The sequence below is a fragment of the Nomascus leucogenys genome, chromosome 13, assembly GCF_006542625.1.
Source record: "Nomascus leucogenys isolate Asia chromosome 13, Asia_NLE_v1, whole genome shotgun sequence".
Taxonomy (NCBI): Eukaryota; Metazoa; Chordata; class Mammalia; order Primates; family Hylobatidae; genus Nomascus; species Nomascus leucogenys.
Window position 1 is genome coordinate 30,285,985 of NC_044393.1, and position 20,338 is coordinate 30,306,322.

General features: G+C 59.3%; 3 protein-coding genes across 5 annotated transcripts; 1 reads left to right on the forward strand and 2 right to left on the reverse strand.

Annotated features, from left to right (window-relative positions):
• The first annotated feature begins 523 nt into the window (after positions 1–523).
• Positions 524–17,870, forward strand: NECAB3 (N-terminal EF-hand calcium binding protein 3). 3 transcript variants are annotated; one of them, XM_030825657.1, is made up of 13 exons: positions 524–768; positions 2,566–2,590; positions 4,189–4,297; positions 5,256–5,281; positions 5,497–5,594; positions 14,566–14,702; positions 14,958–15,076; positions 15,229–15,308; positions 15,411–15,464; positions 16,120–16,232; positions 16,400–16,477; positions 16,922–17,013; positions 17,098–17,870. In XM_030825657.1, the coding sequence occupies exons 1-13, from the start codon at positions 646–648 to the stop codon at positions 17,124–17,126; spliced, it is 1,083 nt and encodes a 360-aa protein (XP_030681517.1). In that variant the 5' UTR covers positions 524–645; the 3' UTR covers positions 17,127–17,870. The 3 variants fall into 3 exon arrangements, with proteins under 3 accessions (XP_030681517.1, XP_030681516.1, XP_030681518.1); XM_030825656.1 differs by having other exon boundaries at positions 15,229–15,464; XM_030825658.1 differs by lacking the exon at positions 15,411–15,464.
• ACTL10 (actin like 10) lies at positions 6,457–8,440 on the reverse strand. The gene has a single exon (XM_012511970.2). The coding sequence runs from the start codon at positions 7,475–7,477 to the stop codon at positions 6,740–6,742; it is 738 nt and encodes a 245-aa protein (XP_012367424.2). The 5' UTR covers positions 7,478–8,440; the 3' UTR covers positions 6,457–6,739.
• Positions 11,027–12,746, reverse strand: C13H20orf144 (chromosome 13 C20orf144 homolog). Its single transcript, XM_030825659.1, has 2 exons — positions 12,489–12,746; positions 11,027–11,426 (listed from the first exon to the last, which is right to left on the reverse strand). The coding sequence occupies exons 1-2, from the start codon at positions 12,684–12,686 to the stop codon at positions 11,073–11,075; spliced, it is 552 nt and encodes a 183-aa protein (XP_030681519.1). The 5' UTR covers positions 12,687–12,746; the 3' UTR covers positions 11,027–11,072.
• Positions 17,871–20,338: the final 2,468 nt, after the last annotated feature.

Sequence of the window (20,338 nt, forward strand, 5' to 3'; positions counted from 1 at the left end):
AAGTGACACCTCCTCTTTCGCATCTTAAAAGCTCCCCCTGGCTGCTGTGTGGAGAACAGGTCGAAGGGAGGGCCAGAGTCACCGAGGGGAGGGGAAAGGGCTGCGCTGAGTGCCAGAGAGGGCGGGCGTCGGGATGCCTGGGAGTAGGCCACACGGACCTGTGGGCTTCCTCTGCGCCAGCCCCCGTTGTAAGCACTTGACATTGGATGAGTCCCAACAATCCCATAGGGTGTCTGCCAGTACCATTTTGGCAGATGAGGATACAGACGCCCCAAAAGGTGAAGTCCTGGTGGGTTTTACCCACTCGTGTCACCCTGACTTTTCGGCACTGGCTTGGTCACCCTGTCCCTCCGGGTAGGCGCGCAGCCCCTAGGTTCTGCTCCCGACAGGCCGTCGCGGGACCAGAGCCCTCGGGCGCCTCCCCCTCCGCCGTGGCCGCGGAAGCGCGGAGGCCCGCGGCGCTGGAGTTGGACCTTGAGGCGAGGGAACCCGGCGTCCGCGGGGGCGGGGCGGGGGCGGGGGCGGGGCCTGAGCCCGCGCGTCGGCGCCGGCGCCAAGGGGCTGCCTCTAGCCGTACCGAGTCCGCCGCGGCGTCCAGGGTCGGCAGCGACCGCAGCCGAGCCCCAGCAAGCGGGCGGAGGCGCCATGGCGTGCGCGGGGCTGCTCACCGTGTGCCTGCTCCGGCCGCCCGCGCCCCAGCCCCAGCCCCCGCGGCACCCCCAGCTCGCGCCCGACCCGGGGCCCGCCGGACACACGCTCTTCCAGGACGTGAGTGGGCGCGGGCTCTGCTCGCGGTGTCTCCCTGCCCGAGTCTCTGTTAGTCTCACCCTCCGGGGTTGTTCGGGCCCCGCCGCTGTCTCTGGGTCTCTGCCCCTCTCTCTGGCCCTGCTGTCTCTGTTTCCCCTTGACCTTTCTGCCTTTGTGTCACCTGTTCTGTCTCTCCATGTCTCCTCTTGTCCCTGCTCCAGTGTCACTGCCCCTGCTGCCTCCCACCCCTCAGCCCACCCCATTTGTGTGTCTGGTGTTGGCGGGGGGCTGTCGACAATCACAGCAGCGGTCACCCCACTCTGTGGCAGCTCCAGGCTGGGCTGACTGGGGAAGGGGAACCTGGAAGCACAAGGGCCCCTCACTCCTGACTCTAGTGCCGCCCCCAGAGTCCTTCAGGCCCCACTCCGGGGCAGCAGAGTCCTACAGTTGGTAAGGGCTGCTCAGAGTCACCCTCCCATGGGGCCATGGGTGGCCCTGCGGCCCCCATGGGCACCAGCCACGGCCCTGAGCCCTTTCTCCACCGTTCACCGCTGTGCTGGGCTCTGTCCTGGCCCCCTCATGCCCCAACTCCAGAGGGAGGCAAAGCTGTGTCCCACCCCCTCCCCACTGCCCCTAGTGACTCAGCACCTTGACCACAGCCCTGGCTGGAAGGGACCTGACCCTCCCTCTTTCCAGGTAGGAAAACCAAGGCCTGAGGGGATATGTCTCAGGTCAGTCATGGAGGCAGGGATACAATAGGGTGACCCCAGGTGTCCCCATTCCCAGCTTAGCACCCTTGCCCGCTCCCAAGATCTCCATCTACCCTACCTGGGCCTCCCTGGCTTGCTGTATGCCCCTCAGCCAGTGGCAGACCTTCTCTGAGTTAGGCTAGAGGTTAGAGTCTTTCCTGAGCCCCTCTGACCCTGAGAAAACAGGACCCTGGAGGGGGTTGGCGTTCAGGACCTGGAGTTCATGGAGGCTCTAGGCCCAGGCTTGGCCCACCCCTGCTTGCCAGGCCTGCCAGTCTCCCCTTTGCTGGGCTGCTTTGGGTGACCTGGGAGCAGGTCACTAAGAGAGACGGGGACCTGTCTTGACTCTGCTCCTCTCTGCCTCTGTTGCTCTTCATCTCCACTTTTCCATAAATGAAATCTGCGGAACTTGCCTTCTGCCACCCCCACTCCCCCTTGGACGTGTGTACACACACGCCTGCCGAAGGTCCTCACAGTCAGCCCCATAGGAAGCCCCAGCCCTGAAAGAGTTAACCCCAGCTGCTTCTGATCTATTTGCTAGTGGGTAACTCAGGCACCTGCAGAGACAGTAGCCACTGCCTGCTGTTGGTCTTCAACAGCACGCAAGGAAACAGCTCAGAGAGGGCAGCTGGGGTAGACCATGGCCACACAGCAGAGCTCGGGGCTCAGGTCTAGGACGGCTGTGCAAGATTCCTGGGCCACAACCCGGCCCATCTCCTCAACCTTCCTCAAGCTGGAACCGTGCCAGGGGCTGATGTATCAGATAGAACTTGGGCTGCACTCTGGGTGTGGGAGGTGGGGACGCAGGGAACTGGCCAGGAGCACCCCCCACGAGGCCAGGCCCTGCAGGAGAAGTGAGCAGAGGTGGCACCTGCTGCGTGCTCTTCCTGTGTCCTGCTTGCAGGAAAAGCTCCTGCAGGGCTGAGCTGGGCAGGTGGTTTGGGACCAGGCTGGGTGGGAGGAAAGGCAAGGCAGCGGGTAGGCCGGCCAGCTGGGACCCTGTCGGGTTGAGTGGGGGCCTCTGGCTTCCCGAGTGACACAGTTCTCTCTATGTCCCTTTGTCCTCTAGGTTTTCCGCAGAGCAGACAAGAATGGTGAGTGTGGCTTCCCCTGGGTCCCACAGTGGGGCAGGGTGGGAGGCATCCAGGAGGTCCAGGGAGAGTTGGGAGGTTGGGTGGGAAGTCAAGAGTTGAGACAAATCTTGGGGGCCCAAAACAGGAGAATCAATCAAGGCCCCCTTCCCAGAGGAAGTGCTGTTCTCAGCCAAGTTTGGCAGGATGGAGAGCGGAGAGAATGTGGTTTGGCCACGGACTGGAGATAGGGGCTGACTTTCACACAGCACCCTGGCATGGTGATGGGCACTTCCTGTACATGGCCTTCTGTTGTCCTCACACCCACCAGCTAGATTGGAATTCACCCTATTTCATAAAGGAGCAGAGGCCCAGAGAGGTGAAGCAGGTTGCCTAAGGTCACACAGCCTTTAATTGATAGGCTCGAACTTGGGTCTTTGCAGCGTTTAGTCCCAGGCTCCTTGTGTGAGGCACTTGGAAGAGTGAGGTAATGGAAATGAGGCCTTTTTGGAGATTTTACTCAGGTTTTTAGAGGTCTCAGTAACTTGTCATGTGACCAACCATCTGGACCAGGGAGGTCTTGGAGGACACAACTAAACCCACGCCTTGGGCAAGGATAAAGCTGGGTCCAGTGCCAAAGGAGTCGGCTCCTCCTGCCTTGGGTCCTGGGCAGTCTCAGACCCTGGTCTGGGAGAACCTTGGAAGCTAAAGCAGGAGCCCTAGGGGACCCATCCAGCAACAGGCTGCTCCCCCTAGGTGACTTGGAGCAGGCCACTGTGTAGCCGGTGGAGGGTCTGAGCTTTGCAGTCAGCCTGGGGCCCCTTTCATCTGGGTCTTCACGCCCTCTTGTGTTTCATCCTCCTGGAGACCGGGTCCTGTCCCCACTCTTTGCCCCTTCTCCTTGGGCCTCTTCAAATTGACGGGGATTGTTTGTCCCAACCCATTGATCAGGACACATGCTCTCACTTGGACCAGGGAGTTCTGTCTGGGGAGGTTCAGATCCTCCCCCGGCTCAGTTCCCTGCACCCATCTGCTCAGAGACCTCACACATCATTCAGGCCGAATCCCATGTCTTTGTCCCACATAAGTGCTCCCAGCCTCTGCTCACATGCCCCTGTGATGGGGAGCTCATTCCCTTCTGAGCCAGCCTGCTGCTGCCTACAGAGGCTCCAACTAGTAGGAGGGTTCCATCTGCCTCCCCATGGCTTCTCTGTGAAGGTCCTGGGTCCAGAGAATGAAGGTTCCTTGCGCCCTGCAGCGAGGCTGGTCCCCAAGTCCTTCCAGGTGACGTCTAGGTCCTGCCACACTGTGGCCGTGTCCCAGCCTGTTGCTTGTTTTTTCACTTGGCAAACATTTACTGAGTTCCTACCCAATGCTATATACATACTGCTCTGTCCCTTTTGTGCCTGCAAAGTAGGTTCTGTTGCCTTCACTGGATACCTTTGAGGACCCCAGTCCTTTTGTCCCCAACAGTCAGGCCTCCCACTGAGCTCAGAATCCCATCTCACCTGGCTAGATGGTTGTCAGATGCTATGAGGCCTTTGGGACCCTGGACCTGGTGGCAGGGGTGCAGTCAGGGTCAGGGATACCTCCTCTGCTCCCTGTCCTCCCCCTGCCACCAGATGATGGGAAGCTCTCATTTGAGGAATTCCAGAATTACTTTGCCGATGGGGTTCTCAGCCCGGGGGAGCTGCAGGAAGTGTTCAGCGGCATTGATGGGCATCTCACTGAGTGAGTATGAGAGGGGGCTGTGGGTAGATGCAAGGCCAGGTTGTCTTTACCCCACTGTATTCCCTGATGCCTTGGTTCCTTTTGTAGGATGAGGAAGAGGGGGCAGGGAGAAAGGTACCAGGGCTCAGTTCCAACTTTACCCCCCTGCCTACCCCCTCTCCAGCTACAGCCTTACCCACTACACTGCTTCCAGCTGGGACCCCAAAATAGCCAAGTCTGAGTCACCACCCATGGCTCAGCTCCCCATTCCCGCTTCCCACAGGGACCAGAGGATGCCTGGGGACAGCTGGGCCCCGCCTGCTTCCACCCGAGAATGCAGTGCACGAACACACACACCATCTATCCCTTGTGTGCTCCCACATCTACGTGTCTTGGCAGGAGTGTGCACCCTCCTCCCCATGCCTGCTCCCGGGGTGCACACCCACGAACCGCTGTTACTCCCTCTACTTCCCTTCTCCCCTTTCCTGGGGGTCAGTCTCAGACTTGGGCTGGAACCTTCGTCTGCAGTGCTCCCCCTCCCCTCCTGGCCAGACTCCCCAGCCAGTTCCTTGTCCTTCAGGGCCTCACTTAGTCAGCTCTTCCTCTAGGAAACCCTCCCTAACCTACCAACTAAATACCCCATGCCGTCCCTGGACTTCCCTGCACCTGGCTTCCCCTTCGCAGCTCTGACCACTTCTCACTGGCCTGTGTCCACATCCATCTTCCCCTGGCCTGAGATCCTCTTGGCAGCCAAGAATGGGTCTGAATCTTTGCCCTTAGAGTGATTGGTGGGGGCAGTAGAACCCATTCTCCAACCCTGCAAGGACTCTGTCCACAGGAGCAACTTAATCTGGGGCGGAGCAGAAGTGGCCTTGTTAGGCTGAGCTGGGAGTTGGTGGGGTGGGATGTGGGGCATTGGCCCCATTAGTCCCAGTTTACCAGGCCCAGGTCTGAAGGGCGCCTTCTCTTTTCCCTGCAGCAATTTAGAAACGGAAAAACTGTGTGGTGAGTAGGCCCATGGGAGCTCTTGTCTCCCGGGGCCCCTGGGCCCCAGGGTAGGTGTGGCAAGGGACTGTTGCTGGTCTCCTGTTGGGACAGGTTGGGCTGGGCTCAGGATATAAGGCCTGCTTGGCTGCTGAGGAATTCCAGGGGGCCAGAATCCCAGGGTGGGTAGATGGGTGGTGGGTCCAGGAACCCTTGAGCACCTCTTCTGCCTGCAGACTACTTCTCAGAGCACCTGGGTGTCTACCGGCCGGTGCTGGCTGCATTGGAATCGCTGAACCGTGCAGTGCTCACTGCCATGGATGCCACCAAGCTGGTGAGTGGAGTGGCTGATGGTGGGGGATCCACTTGAGGCAGCGGGCATCTGCTGTGCTGTGGGATCCGCCACAGTCTTGACTCAGGGTTATAGAGCTAGGGGCTTGGGTTCAAATCCTGGCTCCCACTTTGTAGCTGTGCCTCTTGACCTCTCTGGGCCTGTTTCCTCATCTGTAAACCATCATAACAATAGAGCTACCCTTCATACATCACTGTGACGAGTGAGAACGAAGGCAGGGATTTTTGTCTGTTTTGTTCTGCTTCCAGCACCCAGAATAATGTCTGGCACACACTAGGTGCTTCATACTAGGGGCTGCTGTTGCTTTAGTTGCTGGCCCATCACAACTGTCGTGGGATATCATTCAGGGCTGGGCTAGGCGTGGAAGGCCGTGCTTACAGGTTCACAGGGCAGGGCCTGGCCCGAGGACATACATGAGTAGGCAGGTACGTGAACACCCACGCGTTTGTGTGCACATGTGGACACGTGTATGCACAAGCTCGAACAGTGCTGATAGCCAGGGCTTGAGGCCCTTGAGTGGTGACTTCCAGAAAATAAGCCGCCCTTCCCTTTGTGTGTTCAAGAAATATCTCCACCTCCCTTTGCTCCATAGCTCTTGTAAGGGGGAGGGAGCAGTGAGCAGGCCCAGGATTGTGCCTGACCCCACTTTTTACAGAAGGGGAAACTGAGGCACTCATAGTCAACAATGACCTGAGCACACGGCTAGGTACAGGGCTCCTCCTCCTGGTGACTTTCACATGAGATTTAGTAGCTTTTCAAGGGATCGCCCCTTGGGGCCTGGCATCGGATGTTTGTCCAGATGGTACATGATGAGGGTTTGGAGGAACTCCCATATCTGTGGCACGGACACAAGTGGGGCATCACCTTTATTGCCATAAAGTAGGGCCCTGGGGGTAGGCAGCTGAACTGGCATTCTCTGAACTGGCAGTGGTTGGGGAGATTCAAACTGCAGTTCAAAATGAGGGTCCCATGGGTCCCAAATACCTCCTCCTGGCCCAGAAAGGGTTTGGGGGTGACCCATCCAGTCAGCTCCAACCTCCAGGAGGACCCTGCCAGCTCCAAACACTTGACTATTTAGATAGAGAGCTGTCCCCCACCGCAGTGCCACACCCCCAGTCCAGCCTGACTCAGTTGAACACATCGTACAGCAGCCTGGAGCCACACTCCTGGTACATGGCCCGAGTTATCCAGCGGCGCTGGAAGGAGTGCAGGGAGGCCACCATGGAGCCGCCGGTCCACACAGCCATGCCACGCCCATGCTTGGCCACCAGGTGGGGCCGCAGGGCCGCGTAGCCGTGCCGCCGGCACTGCGCCTCCAGCTCCTTGTCCAGGCGCTCGGCGAAGCCAGGAAACAGCGTGGAGCCGCCGGCTAGCACTACGGTGTCTGCCAGCCGTGTCCGCAGCATTTTGGGCATCTTCTGCAGCGCGCAGAAGGCCAGCGCGGGCAGCCCCTGCTCAGCCTGGCCCAGCAGGCCCGGCTGGAAGATGGGTTCGGGGCAGCGGAAGCGCTCACTGCTGAGGCAGACGCAGCACCCGTTACCCATGCTGAAACTGGCCGGATGGTGGCGGGCGGGGTCGCGGAGGTCGCCCTCGAAGTCCAGGGACACGTAGCAGCTGCGCTTCTTGAGATGTGTGATGGCCTTGCGGGGCAAGGCCTGCTGCGAGAGGCCAGGGTTCGCCGCCACCAGCAGATCCCGCAGGTAGCGCGACAGGGTGCTGCCTGCCACGTTCAGTCGGAAGGTGGCCTGGTGCCACGAGTGACCCGCGTAGATGGGCGTGGCGTGGCACACGCCCGCGCCCGCCTCCACGGCCAGCCCGCTGAACGCGCCGGTGGAGCAGAGCGCCAGCAACGCGGTGCTAGCCATGTGGCACGCGGGCACTGACAGGGTCTCGAACAGCAGCTCCGCCACCCTCTCGCGGCCCGCGGGCGGCGCCGACGGCGAGTCGCTCACCAGCACGGGCCACTGCTCTGGGCACACCCGCAGGCCGCCCACCAGCAGGCGCTCCCACAGCCCTTCCAGCGCCTCCCAGTCCGCCACCACGCCGTGCTTGATGGGGTGCGCCCGCGCCACGCCGCCCGCCAGCTCGCAGCCCGGCGCGCCAGGCAGCACCGGCCGGTCCCAGCTGGGCACCAGGCTGGAGCTCTTCAGCACTATGCGCGGCTGGTTTTCGCCCGCGAAGCCCGCCTTGGTGAAACCCGAGCCCTGGTCCACCACCACCGCGATGCGGCCCAGGGAGGGCGGCCGGTGCACGCGGCGGCTCCCCAACACCGACGCCACCTTCGGGCTCGGCCTAGCCGCGGGGCTGAAGGTTCCGCCCCTCCGCGCCACTGGCCCGAGACCTCCCGGCCTCTGTCCTAGGGAGTAGTCCCCTGCAGCCCTTGGCTCTGCCTCCGGGGCCTAAGTTCTTCCTCCTCTGGACCAGATCACTACTCTTCTCAGCTCTTGGCTCCGCCCTCTGGTCTGAAAGCCCCGCCTCTTCTGTCCGGGCCGTCCGCCTCCTTTTCAGCTCGTGGCTAGTTCCTAAACCTGAGGCCCGGCCCCTAGTTCAGGCTTCAGTCTCCGCTCTGGTTGGTTTCCAGCCGCATCTCACCCTCTTGGTCTTCCTCTGGCGCCGGGCTTCAGGCTCCACGCTCTCAGGACTCGCCTCTGCTTTGCTGTTCGCCCCGTCAGCCCTTGCTGAGATGGCTGACGAGATGGCTAGGACTGATCCTTTTAGATCCTAAGAAGCCCCCAGGAGGAGCAGAACTTTGAGGGCGAAGGGGCCTTGTGGTAACGCCATTTGGACATATATCCCCCTTGAGGACCTAGGCAGCCTCCTGGCACCTCTCACCTGGGCTTGACGGAAGTTCCTGGTTGTGGAGGGGGGAGGGGCTGGTCAGAAGGCAGAAAAGAACTTGGATTGGGCTCATTGTGACCTCACTCCCCAGCAGCTGCACTTCGCAGCCCCCTACCTTATGACAACTCTCTGGACCCATCATCTCTCCTGGACAGAGCCAAGGGCAGTGATTTTGGCATCCAGGGGTCTGGCTTCAGCACTTCAGCACAGTCTGATTCCTTTCCCAAACCACTTAGAATTATCTGATGTACTCTGGCCAGATGTGTGGCCCCCTACCCTCCCAGTGCTGAAGAAAAAGCTTTTAAATCACAGATCTACAGCTTCCCTGAAGAGCCCCGAGAGGCTCTGGCCCTACCTTTATGGGCTTCCACGGATGGATTCACGTGGGCCTGAGTTTGAGACTCAGTTCTTTTTTTTATTACTATTTTTTTGAGACGGAGTCTCGGTCACCCAGGCTGGGAGTGCAGCGTTGCAATCTCAGCTCAATGCAGTCTCTGCATTCCGAGTTGGAGCGATTCTCCTGCCTCAGCCTCCTAAGTAGCTGGGACTACAGGTGCGCACCACCATACCCGGCTAATTTTTGTATTTTTAGTAGAGACAGGGTTTCGCCACGTTGGCCAGGCTAGTCTCGAACTCCTGGCCTCAGGTGATCCACCCGCCTCGGATTCCAAAGTGCTGGGATTACAGGTGTGAGCCACCGCACCCAGCAAGACTCAGTTCTGAAGCTGACTCACTGTGCAGTCCTAAGCAAGTCTTGATCTTTCTCTGGGTTCGGTTTTCTCCTCCGAAAGGTAGTAATAATCCCCACACACAGGAAAGAGACCACTTCTTGTCTCTGCAAAGCCTCATCCTCCTCAGGACCAGTTTGGTTGCAGGTAGAACACTCAGGTGAATGTAAGCCAAAATAAGGACTTTATTACAAGGATCTTACATGTTATGGATATCAAGAGCAAGGGTGAAATCAGGTTTCAGGAACAATCTGACTGCGGGGCTGTGGGGAACTCAGGATGTGCACTGCATTGTGTTGTTTTGTTTGCTTGTTTTTTGAGACGGAGTCTCGCTCTGTTGCCCAGGCTAGAGTGCAGTGGCACGATCTCAGCTCACTGCAACCTCTGCCTCCTGGGTTCAATTCTCCTGCCTTAGTCTCCTGAGTAGCTGGGACTACAGGCACCCACCACCATGCCCGGCTAGTTTTTTGTATTTTTAGTAGAGACAGGGTTTCACTGTGTTAGCCAGGATGGTCTCGATCTCCTGACCTCGTGATCTGACTGCCTCAGCCTCCCAAAGTGCTGAGTTTACGGGTGTGAGCCACCGTGCTTGGCCTGCATTGTGTTTTTATTCTGAAGGTTGGCTTAGCCTGTGCATGTTTAAGTAGAGAACATGGTCTCTTACAGCTCCTGAATCACAATCCTAGCGGGAGGGGCTGACAGGACCAGCTTGGGCCAATCACTGTATGGGCAGGAGGTGCAGCTCCATGGAAGAACATGGTTACCCTGATTGTAACCATGTGGATGGTAGGGAAGAGTCAGTTCTCACAATTAGCAGGAGTGATGTTATAGGTCTTGCAGCCTCCAGCCTGGTGCAGGCAAGGTGGAGGAGATGTTCATCATGGTGACAGTGACAAAAGTGCATCTTCAGCAGAAGCTGGGCTGGTGGCTCTAGTGAGCTGGGACTTCAGTCCTGCTGCATCTGCCCCCAAAAGAAGCATCCTGAGGTTGGTCACCAGAGTGTGGCAGGAAGGCGGGCTGCAGGTTTGGCAGGCCAGGGGTGGCATTGGGTGTGGAGCTGGATTTGGGACCCGGGAGAGTGAGGAGAAGCAGCAGCAGGATCCCGCCCACAAAAAGTGTGGCAGGGGTTCTTCTAAATGATTTGGGGAGTGAGACTGAGGCTGTGGGCTTTTTCCCTGTTGGTAATGGAGACCTATTGAAAGCTTATGAGCAGGGGAGTGAGCTGCCCTAGACAGGTAAGTGGTTTGGAAGAAGTCTTTGTCACGTGGGGAAGGAGATGGGACAGGGTAGGTTGGGAGACAGAGGTGCCTTGGGGAAGACTGGGGGGCCTGAGTGCTTTGGGGTTACCAAGCACAATGTATAGGAGTGAGGGGCCAGAGGCCCAGGGCTTCCAGCTTCTGGGTGCGTCCACAGGCAGAATCCACGTCTCAGGCCTTGCCCCAGCTGACTGCTGTCCTGGCTGTTCTTACCCAGGATGGTGCCTGTTGGCCTGGGACCCTCCCTCATACCTAAGAGGGATTTCTGGATGCTGGGGGGATGTCAGGCTTTGCCGGAAGCAGGTCCCTGGGTTTGCCCTACCCCACCTCCCTTGAGCCTGCAGACTGGGCAGGATGTGACCTGGGTTTGGAGTGCTGGGGGAAGGAAACTGCCTCCCGCCACTGTAGCAAGGTTTGGGGTTCTGTTCTGACCCTTGGCACAAGGAAGGAGAAAGCAAAAGACAGCCCTGGCTCCAGACCGTGGCGATGGCTCTGCCTTCATTACGCCCCGTTCACCCCTGTGCGGCTCCTAGACTGAGCTTTGCCCACCCCGATTCCGCGCCCAGATGCGTCCGACAGGGCTCGCAGGCGGCAGGGTTGCCACGCACTCTTTATTGGGCGGGGTCCAGGCCAAGCGTTTAAAGCCGCGGGCGAGGGCAGCGGCACCGTTTGCGCGGCTGCTCCTCGGCGGGGCCGGCTTCGTGGGGAGCCTTCCCCGGGGACCGGAAGCGCGAGAGCGGCCGCGGCCAGCTCAGCGCTGCCCTGGCCCCGCCCCTTACTCCGGCTCCGCCCTCTTCCGGCCGCCGCGCCTCTTGCCGCCGCAGCAGCAGCAATACTGGCATCTGCGGCTCGCGCTCACTGCCTTCGCCCGCTCCGCGCAACCTGGGTGCCGCCGGGGAGCCCAGCCCGGCGCCCGGCGCGTAGTCAATCCGTCGCCCAGCGTTTGCCAGCGGCTGCCGCCTGTCCAGGGGGAGAATCAGCACGATCCTGGTCTGGGGGTGGAACAGGGGCGTGAGGCGGGAGAGCGCGCTAGGGCCAAGCCCACGACCCGGGGCCGCCCCGCGCTCCTCCTGGGACCCTCATCCACCCGGGTCCTGTCATCCTCCCATGTACAGCGCCGGAGGGGACCCCTGTCCGATTCAGGCCTCGGAGAAGCCCGCCCTTCGCTGCGTGGCGCCCCGGACTCCGCCTCCCTTCTGGAAACCCTCATCCATCCCAGGCTGACTTCCTGAGACCAGCTCCGTCTAATTTATGAGATCCCTTCCAGGCCGCATGTCAGGGGCTCTCAGCACCTCCCACCCCCGCCTGGTCCAGGGCCTCTGCTCATTTGAGAGGGAGGCAGGGAAGTTCTGAGCCTAGGAGCTGAAGAGAGGACACTAGGGAATTCCCCCTGCCTCTAGCTCCAGTAGTACCAACTAGAACTGATTCTCTGTATTGGGATCTCCACCTGTTTGTCCAGGGTTGGGAGAGAATCCCACTCATGCTCATCCCCCTGGGCTCTCAAGTCTCATCCACTTTCTGGTTCTGGAATCTCTGCCCTCCCTTCTGGGCTTTTTTTTTTTTTTTAAAAGACTGAGTCAAACAGGGTCTTGCTGTGTCCTACAGGCTGGAGTGCAGTGGTGCTGTCAACGGCTCACTGCATCCCTGACCACCTGGGCTCATGTAGTCCACCTCAGTCTTCTGAGTAGCTGGGACTGCGGGCATTCACCACCACAACCAGCTGATTTTTTATTTTTGTAGAGATGGGGCCTCCGTATGTTGCCCAGGCTGATCTCAAACTCCTGGGCTGAAGTGATCCACCCACCTTGGCCTCCCAAAGTGTTGGGATTACAGGCGTGAGCCACCTTGAAAGGACCCCCCATCCACACCCACATGGGCTCCTGGGATCCTCATCCTTGGGAGAGATTTTCGAATTCCTCCCTCACCCCCTAGGACTTCTGCACACAAGGCCTAGACTCCCAGCATCCCTTCCCACCCACCTGTCCAGCTTTCCCTGACCCCCATCCGCCTCCCCAGCTGCCTCCCCAGCCCTGCTCCCCATCCCCCGCACTCACAGCTGGCTTCTTCCGAGTGAGGTGGTTGAGGAATGGTTTCCACCAGGCCTTGTCCATGGCAGCCGGCCTCTCCTTGCGGTCCTGCTTGGGTGCTTTGGTCCTTTTGTGGGAACTATAGTTTCCCATGGCAGAGCTGGTCACCACTGGGGACCATGGCCCACACTCCGTCTGCTCTGCCCCCCTGGGCCCTGGCAACATTGTGACCTCACCAATTGCAGGCTCTGAGCACCGCCTTCCAGGGCCCACAGGTGACTCTGGGCTCCACTCAGTCACTTCTAGCCTTGGTTCTCAGCTGTAAAACTGAGCTAATGATCATAAATGAGGCAATGCATGTAAGGTGCTTAGTGGTGAATAGAGGGGGATTTCTGTGGTTTGGGTATGAATTTTGGCCCTGCCACTAACTTGCTATGTGACTTTAGCCCAGGTACTCAACCTCTCTGGACCTGTTTTCTCATCTGCAAAATGGGGTCAATTATGGTTCCCGTAAATTGTTACAAAGGTTAAATGAGGCCCGGCATGGTGGCTAATGCCTGTAGTCTCAGTACTTTGGGAGGCCGAGGCGGGTGGATCACCTGAGGTCAGGAGTTCGAGTCCAGCCTGGGCAACATAAGTGAAACCCCGTCTCTACTAAAAATACAAACATTAGCCAGGTGTGGTGGCACAGGCCTGTAAACCTAGCTACTCAAGAGGCTGAGGCAGGAGAATTGCTTGAACCTGGGAAGCAGAGGTTGCAGTGAGCCAAGATCATGCCGCTTCACTCCAGCCTGAGTGATACAGTGAGACTCTGTCTCAGAAAAACAAGACTAAATGAAATTCTTCTTGCAATAGTGCCTGGCTCTGAGTGGGTTCTTCTGTCTCTTCTCTGGTTGCAAGCAACAGAAACTAGTCATCTCAAATACCCAAAAAGGAATTTTTTGGAAAGATTTAATGGAGATAGAAACCCTGGCCTGTCTGAGAATGAAAAGACCCAGCCTCTTCTCTGTCCCTGTCTCCTAGCTTATAAGCCTGGCCCAGGAGGTCCCATCTGATGGCTGAGCTGAGGCAGGTCATGGCAGGAGATGAAGTCTCTGATGGATGGGGCTTCTGGAGTCTCCTTGGAGAGGGCAGGCACCTGGACTACAACTCCCCAAGACTCCCACGCGCGCGTGTGTGTGTGTGTGTTGCGTGTGTGGTGGGGGTTAGGCAATTCTCAGGACGTCTGTGACTCCTGGGTATACAAGTGGGCAGGCCCTTTATTGTATTACACTTGATGATAGATGGCTGGCAGGTCTGGCATCAAGAACTTATGTGCCAGACCCTGGGCTGAGTCCTATGCAGGAGAATTAACTCCTGGGAGCTTCTTGCAGCTCCACGTGCTGAGTTTCATCTTTCCTGTTTGATAGATGAGGAAATGGAAGCTCCAGGAACTGAAGGTAGTTGAGGAGCCTCAGAATCCCATGCTGGGCCATACAGGGCCTAGCATGTGGGCAGCCTCCCTGCCTCTCTGCCACCCTGAGAGGGGCTGGGAGGAGGCTGGCGGTGTCAGTTGGGGTCATTGCCGGTGTGTGTGTCTGTGTGAGTGAGGACGGCAACCTGATTGTCTTTTATCAGCAGCTCCTAGTCAAAAGCACCCAGTGTTGTGTGCATGAGTGAATGAATAAATGAGTGAATATGTAGATTGTGAGTCTGGGGCTACACCACGCCATCATTTTGCCTCGTGTCAACATTGGCCCTTGGATACCTCGTGACAGCCCCCACCCAGCCTAGCTGTGCCTGGGACTCACTGGCTATGACAATGCTGAAGGTGGTAGCACCGTCAGGGAAGGGGCTGTGAGGTCCAGAGAAGCCAGGCACGTCGGTGGGCAGATGCCTCCTGTGAGTTGGCCTCACACCTCCGGGGAGGGAGGCCAGGCCCGGCCAAGGAGGGATCCAGACCCTCCCTGCCCATCGGGTCTCAGTACCCTCCTGCCTGTGCCAGGTTTGCGTGCCCCTGCTCTTGGCACCACCACCGCTGCTCTGATGGGCAAGAGGCAGGGGACCCACTCAAGAGATCAATGCCCGGGCTGGGAGATGCTGACCGTCCCTCCTCGCCCCACAGGAGTACGAGAGGGCCTCCAAGGTGGACCAGTTTGTGACGCGCTTTCTGCTGCGGGAGACGGTGAGCCAGCTGCAAGCCCTGCAGAGCTCGCTGGAGGGGGCGTCAGATACTCTGGAGGCCCAGGCCCGTGGCTGGCGGTATGTAAGGGCGCTGTTGACCTGCGGGGCTAATGCACAAGCGCCCACTGTACCCGCATTCCAAATCCCCACAGTCCCAGCATCCTGGAGCCTGCATTTTCGGGCAGGGAAGCCATGGCAGGGTAGCCATGGCAGGGTGAAATGAGACTGGCTTTGGGGCTAGGCCTCGGAGTCCCAGGAGGCTTCTCTTCCCCACCGAGGCTTGTCCTGTCCTGGGGCCCCAGTCCTCGGCCCTGTGAGCCTCACTTCCTTTAGGTCAGATGCAGAGAGCGTGGAGGCGCAGAGCAGGTCCTGCGGCAGCCGGCAGGCGGGACGCCAGGCCCTGAGGAGCGTCAGCCGGTCATCCACCTGGTCCCCCGGCTCTTCTGACACAGGTGCACTTGGGGTGGGGTGGGAGGCCTGGCCGAGGCAGGCACCGCATCCCCCCTTCCCCCGGGGTCCACTCCTTCACTGGCCCTCACTTCATTCTGAGAACCTGCCGGGCCTGAGAGGCCCCTGCCTGACCCTGCATGGGCCCCACCCACAGGGCGCAGCTCAGAAGCCGAGATGCAGTGGCGGCTCCAGGTGAACCGCCTCCAGGAGCTCATCGACCAGCTCGAGTGCAAGGTGAGGGCCATGGGGCCAGGGCCCCACGAGGGAGGACCCTCCTGGTATCCGCCAGAGCCAGGCCCATGCTGGAGGCCCGGCCCACACTCTGTGCCCTCACAGGCCCCCCGGCTGGAACCCCTGCATGAAGAGGACCTGGCCAAGGGGCCTGACTTGGTGAGCCCAGGAGAGGGGCAAGTGGCTGGACGGCCGTGTCGGGGGGTGCTCATGAATTGGGGATTCATGGGGCCAGCTGCCCACCCACCCTCTGCAGTGCGCATGTGCCCCGCCCTCAGGCCTGGCAGGCAGGTGCTGGGTTCTGAGAACCTGCAGGAACCATCGCCCTTCTCTGGGCTTTGCTTCCCCGTCAGCATTTCTGAAAGCCAGGTCTGGGGCAGTGTGGATGGAAGCTGGAGGGTGGAAGGAAGTGGTGGCATACTGCAGGAGGAGGGATGGTGGCTGGATCAAGCAGCACCCTTGGAGACAGGGAGAGGATAGAGACAGGGAGGTTGGGGGGCAGGTTGGCAGCAGGAACCCAGCTAAAGGGTAGGTTGGATCTGGCATCAGTCAAGAAGGCTGGGGGCCAGGTGTGGTAGCTCATGCCTGTAATTCCAGCACCTTGGGAGGCCAAGGTGGGAGGATTACTTGAGCCTGGGAGGTAGAAGCTGCAGTAAGCCATGATCCCACACACCACTGCACTCCAGCCTGGGTGAGAGCAAGACCCTGTCTTAAAAAACAAACAGAAAAACAGCTGGGAACCTCCTGGAGGCCACAGCCAGTCCCTCCCCTGTGCCCGGCTCCGCACCAGCTGACCGGCTGCCTCTCCCACCAGCACATCCTCGTGGCCCAGAGGCAGGTCCAAGTGGCAGAGGAAGGCCTGCAGGACTTCCACCGAGCCCTGCGCTGCTACATGGACTTCACAGGGGCCCAGAGCCATTGTCTGCAGTGAGTCCCCAGCTGGCAGGTGGGATGGCCGGTGGGGAGCGGGTGAGCAGAGAGGGGTGCTGGGGCTGGCCATCCTGGGTGCGTCAGGGCTCCCATGAGACCCCAGGCCAGGGAGGCAGAGGTGATGGCAGCCCTGGCCTGGCCTGCCCATCTCTTTGGCCCTACAGTGTGTCTGCCCAGAAGATGCTGGATGGTGCCTCCTTCACCCTGTATGAGTTCTGGCAGGATGAGGCCTCCTGGAGAAGGTATGAGTGCCAGTCTGGCAGCTAACACCGTGGAATGTGGCCCTGGAGTGAGTCAGGTCAGGGTTCTAATCCTGCTGTCCTGCTCATTGACTCTGTGACCTCAGATGAGTGACCCCACCTGCCCGAGCCCCCAAGTCCTTTCCAAAATGGAAGTGATAACAGTTCCAACTCCTGTGGGCTAAAGGAGGTGACTGGAAAGAGCTGAACACAGCACAGGGACACAGGAGGCACTCAGTGAATACACACTTGTCACCACGTATGTGACAATGCCCATGCCGAGCATCATGTGCAGTGCCCTCATTCCACCCACACAGCGTCCCCGTGCCACAGGGGAGAGGACTGAGGCTCCAGAAGCAGTGTGAGAAGGGCCGGGGTCTGATCCTGGCAGCAGGATGGGGTGGGAGTGGGGAGACCGAGGTCACGGTAGCCTGGGTCTCTCCGCAGGCACCAGCAGTTGCCCTGCAGCAAGGCCTTCCAGCGCGTCCTCATCGACCACCTGCGGGCCCCGGACACCCTCACCACTGTGTTCTTCCCAGGTATGCGGTGGACCCCCACTCACTGTGGCCCTGGAGGGGCAGTGGGCTCCTGAGGGCTCCTGACCCCCCGCCTCTGACCCCCAGCCTCCTGGTGGATAATGAATAACAACTGAGCCAGACCTGCACACGCCGAGGGCCCCGGGACCCTGCCTGCCTCCCTCTGGAGCCTTCTGGACTGGCCAGCCCAGCGCAAAGACCAGGGCTTGTCTCCTCCTGGACCTGGGCCTGGTGGAAGGGCTCTCAGCCCAGGGATCAGGGACTGGGCTGCTTGCTTTCTATTTATTATTGATTTATTTATTCCTGTATTTTATTGTTTGTCACTTCAGCCTCCAAGCTACTTTGGCTTCTGCCTGGCTCAGGAGACCTGGATTCTGGTTCCTGCTGTCCCTGCCTGGCTGAGCGACCCAGGACAGGCCCCGTCCCTGTCTTGGTGGGCCTCGGGCCATCTGTCCACCTAGCGAGGGTCCTGCTTGCTTTCTGCTGTCTTAGGACCAGGCTTCTGCTCCTCCTCAGCCAGCGGCAGAAGCAGGGCTGATGCTCAGGGACCCCCCAACTCCTCAAACCTTGCCCCCGAGGCTGGGCCTGACCTGGGTGCCCCTGTCGCCCTCCCAGGCCACTAGGCTCTGACTCTTCCAGCACCCATGGATGTGCCAGAGGCCTTTGGGTTGGTTTGCATGCCATTTGCATATCATTTGCATGCCCTCACCCCACCCATTCTCAGGGCAGTATGGGAAGCCCCAAGGTGACCTGGCCAAGTAGCAATAATTTGGGTCCAGGGTCACCTATTGCCCCCAGAGGCCTCTGAACCCCAGGCTGGGACCCCAGCACAGAGGCAATAAAGGCAGTGGTCCCTTCCAGTGTCGCCTCCTGTCTCTCGCAGGTCTGGGCTGTGGGGCCTGTGCGTGTCCCAGGCCAGAAGCTCCAGGCAGGGCACCTCTCTTGGGAAGCCCTCCGGTTCCCACCTTGTGCCCTCACGCTCGCAGAATGGATACTCACAAGAGCTGACGCAAGTTTTCCCACTTCAGGGTCCCCGGCCCTGACACACCCTGGTGGTGGGTCCTGCCTGAGGGAGGGGGTGACATGTCTCTGCAGGTTTTACAGGGGTTCTAGCTTCACCCACACAGAGCCTTCTCTGGGCCCAGATCGCTCGGCTGCGCTCCTGTGGGAAGACCTGTCCTTCTCACCAAGCTGGACTTGTCACTGCCACCCCACAGAGTGGTTCCAGTTGGACAATGGCTCAGTCCTACTAGCCCCTGGAGGTGTCCTCCTGCCCCCCTCCATTACTGGGGGCATGGAGGGGAGGTGACCAAGAGGGACATTTAAGCAGCTGCTCTGAAGAGGAGGCCCCTGGCACCGCAGGAGCACAGGATGGCATTTGACCTGGCCTGGGAGTGTTGGTGTCAGTTTTACAGACAGAGGAGACGGCATACGGGCCCTGAGGAGAAGGAGGGCTTGCCTGGTTGAACCAAGGGTGACCCAGTAGCAGGGCTGAGCTGGGGGTGCCAGGGGGAGAGGGCTGGGCGAGGCTGGGCCTCTGAGGTGCTACATCCCAAGGAGGCCATGGGAGGCTTTAAGTCGGGGTGAGGGGGTGGCCGGTGGGTTGAGTGCCGTTTCCATGTTCCTGAACGCCCTGGTGGTGCCACGTCCTTACTGGGCTGGGGCCTGGCTAGAAAGCCAACTCAGATGGCACCAGCTCAGGGTGGGCATCCCCATCTGGGACTCCAGGCAGGGTCTTCCCTGCGGTTTCTCCCCGGTGGCCTCTGCGGGAGACAGTTTCTTCCACCAGCCTGGCTCCCTGGGCCACCTGCACATAGGTCCCTGGTGGCACCCTGGCCAGTCCAGTGCCAGGCTGTCCTCCCGCCACCCCACTTCCCAGATCCCTGGGAGCTCCTAGAAAGTGCTGCCACCATCTGAACCACATGGGGCTCTGAGCAGGCTTGAGGCTTGTTCGGGTGTAGTTGTGTGTGCCTGTAATTCCAGCTACTTGGGAGGCTGAGGCAGGAGAATCACTAGAGCCCAGGAGGTGGAGATTGCAGTGAGCCAAGGACTACAGGCACACACTACTATGCCCAGCTAATTTTTGTAGAGATGGGGTTTCGCCATGTTGCTCAGGCTGGGCAGTGTGTCTTCTTGTTAGAGAAGACAGGTGAGGAGGACATTGCCCTGCTTTCCATCCTGTGTTGTAAAGAGTTCTTTTGTCCTCCACAAAAACTGTAGCAACAAATCCTCAAAACTAAAAAAACTTCCCACTGCCATCTTTATTTATTATTGTTATTTTTTGAGACAGAGTTGCTCTGTCACCCAGTCTGGAGTGCAGTGGTGCAATCTTGGCTCACTGCAACCTCTGCCTCCTGAATTCAAGTGATTCTCCTGCCTCAGCCTCCCCAGTAGCTGGAATTACAGGCACACACAACTACACCTGGCTAATTTTTTTGTATTTTTAGTAGAGATGGGGTTTCACCATGTTGGCCAGGCTGGTCTGGAACTGCTGCCCCCAAGTGATCTGCACATCTCAGCCTCCCAAAGTGCTGGGATTACAGGCATGAGCCACCGTGCCCAGCCCACTGCCATCTTTAAACATGCCCAAGCCCTCAGGCTGACTTATCTGTGGTGGGCGTCTCCTCAGTTTTTGTGCCCGGGCACCCTGCCTGCCTACCCCTACAGTGCAGTTCTGAAGGTGGACACCTCTTTATTATGATTTTTAATAAGAAAGGCTGTGTTGTCCCTCCCTCCTGAAGGCTGGAGCTGCAGAGGAGGGCACGCAGGTGGGGATGTCCAGCAGGGTCAGGGGGCCTCTTAGGACGGTGTTTGGTTTGAGCTGTGGAAGAAGAGCAGAGATCTCCGGGCAGGTGCGAGGGAAGAAGGAATCCTTGGAGTGTGACGGCTGGGGCGAGCTGAGGAGGCCGGGTGCATGGGAGTGGAATGTTGTCTTGCAGGTGACAGGGAGACAGGAGGGTCCCAGACAGGGAGTGGGTGGGGGTGGAGCTGCAGCCACAGAACAGACGTCTGAGCTGGGCTGGGGCTGTGGGGACCCGAGGAAGCCCTCAAGCCTCTGCCTCGTCTGTCGATCTCACAAGCCCACCTCATCTGTAGCCTGCCATCCCCACCATTGTGCCTCGCCCCAGCCCCCAAGTCAGGGCCACTGTCCTCTCTGGCGTGGAAGACTGCAGCAACTTCTTTACCTGGCTCCCACCCCGTCCATTCCCTGTAAAGACACGGCCAGAGGCGGCTTTCAAAGTGTTGCCATTTTGAAAAACGCACCTCTCTGGCCAAGACCCTTCAATGGCACCCACTGTCTTCAGCATCAAGGTCATAATTTCATGTC

What these genes read in the sequence shown, in the direction of transcription:
- C13H20orf144 (XM_030825659.1), bottom strand. Translation starts at nt 12,686, where the DNA reads ATGTTGCCAGGGCCCAGGGGGGCAGAGCAGACGGAGTGTGGGCCATGG. An exon ending in TCACTCGGAAGAAGCCAGCT is followed by an intron (nt 11,427 to 12,488) that starts GTGAGTGCGGGG and finishes TTCCACCCCCAG; the next exon opens with ACCAGGATCGTGCTGATTCT.
- NECAB3 (XM_030825656.1), top strand. Translation starts at nt 646, where the DNA reads ATGGCGTGCGCGGGGCTGCTCACCGTGTGCCTGCTCCGGCCGCCCGCG. An exon ending in ATTGATGGGCATCTCACTGA is followed by an intron (nt 4,298 to 5,255) that starts GTGAGTATGAGA and finishes TTTTCCCTGCAG; the next exon opens with CAATTTAGAAACGGAAAAAC. An exon ending in TGGCCAAGGGGCCTGACTTG is followed by an intron (nt 15,465 to 16,119) that starts GTGAGCCCAGGA and finishes CTCTCCCACCAG; the next exon opens with CACATCCTCGTGGCCCAGAG.
- ACTL10 (XM_012511970.2), bottom strand. Translation starts at nt 7,477, where the DNA reads ATGGCTAGCACCGCGTTGCTGGCGCTCTGCTCCACCGGCGCGTTCAGC.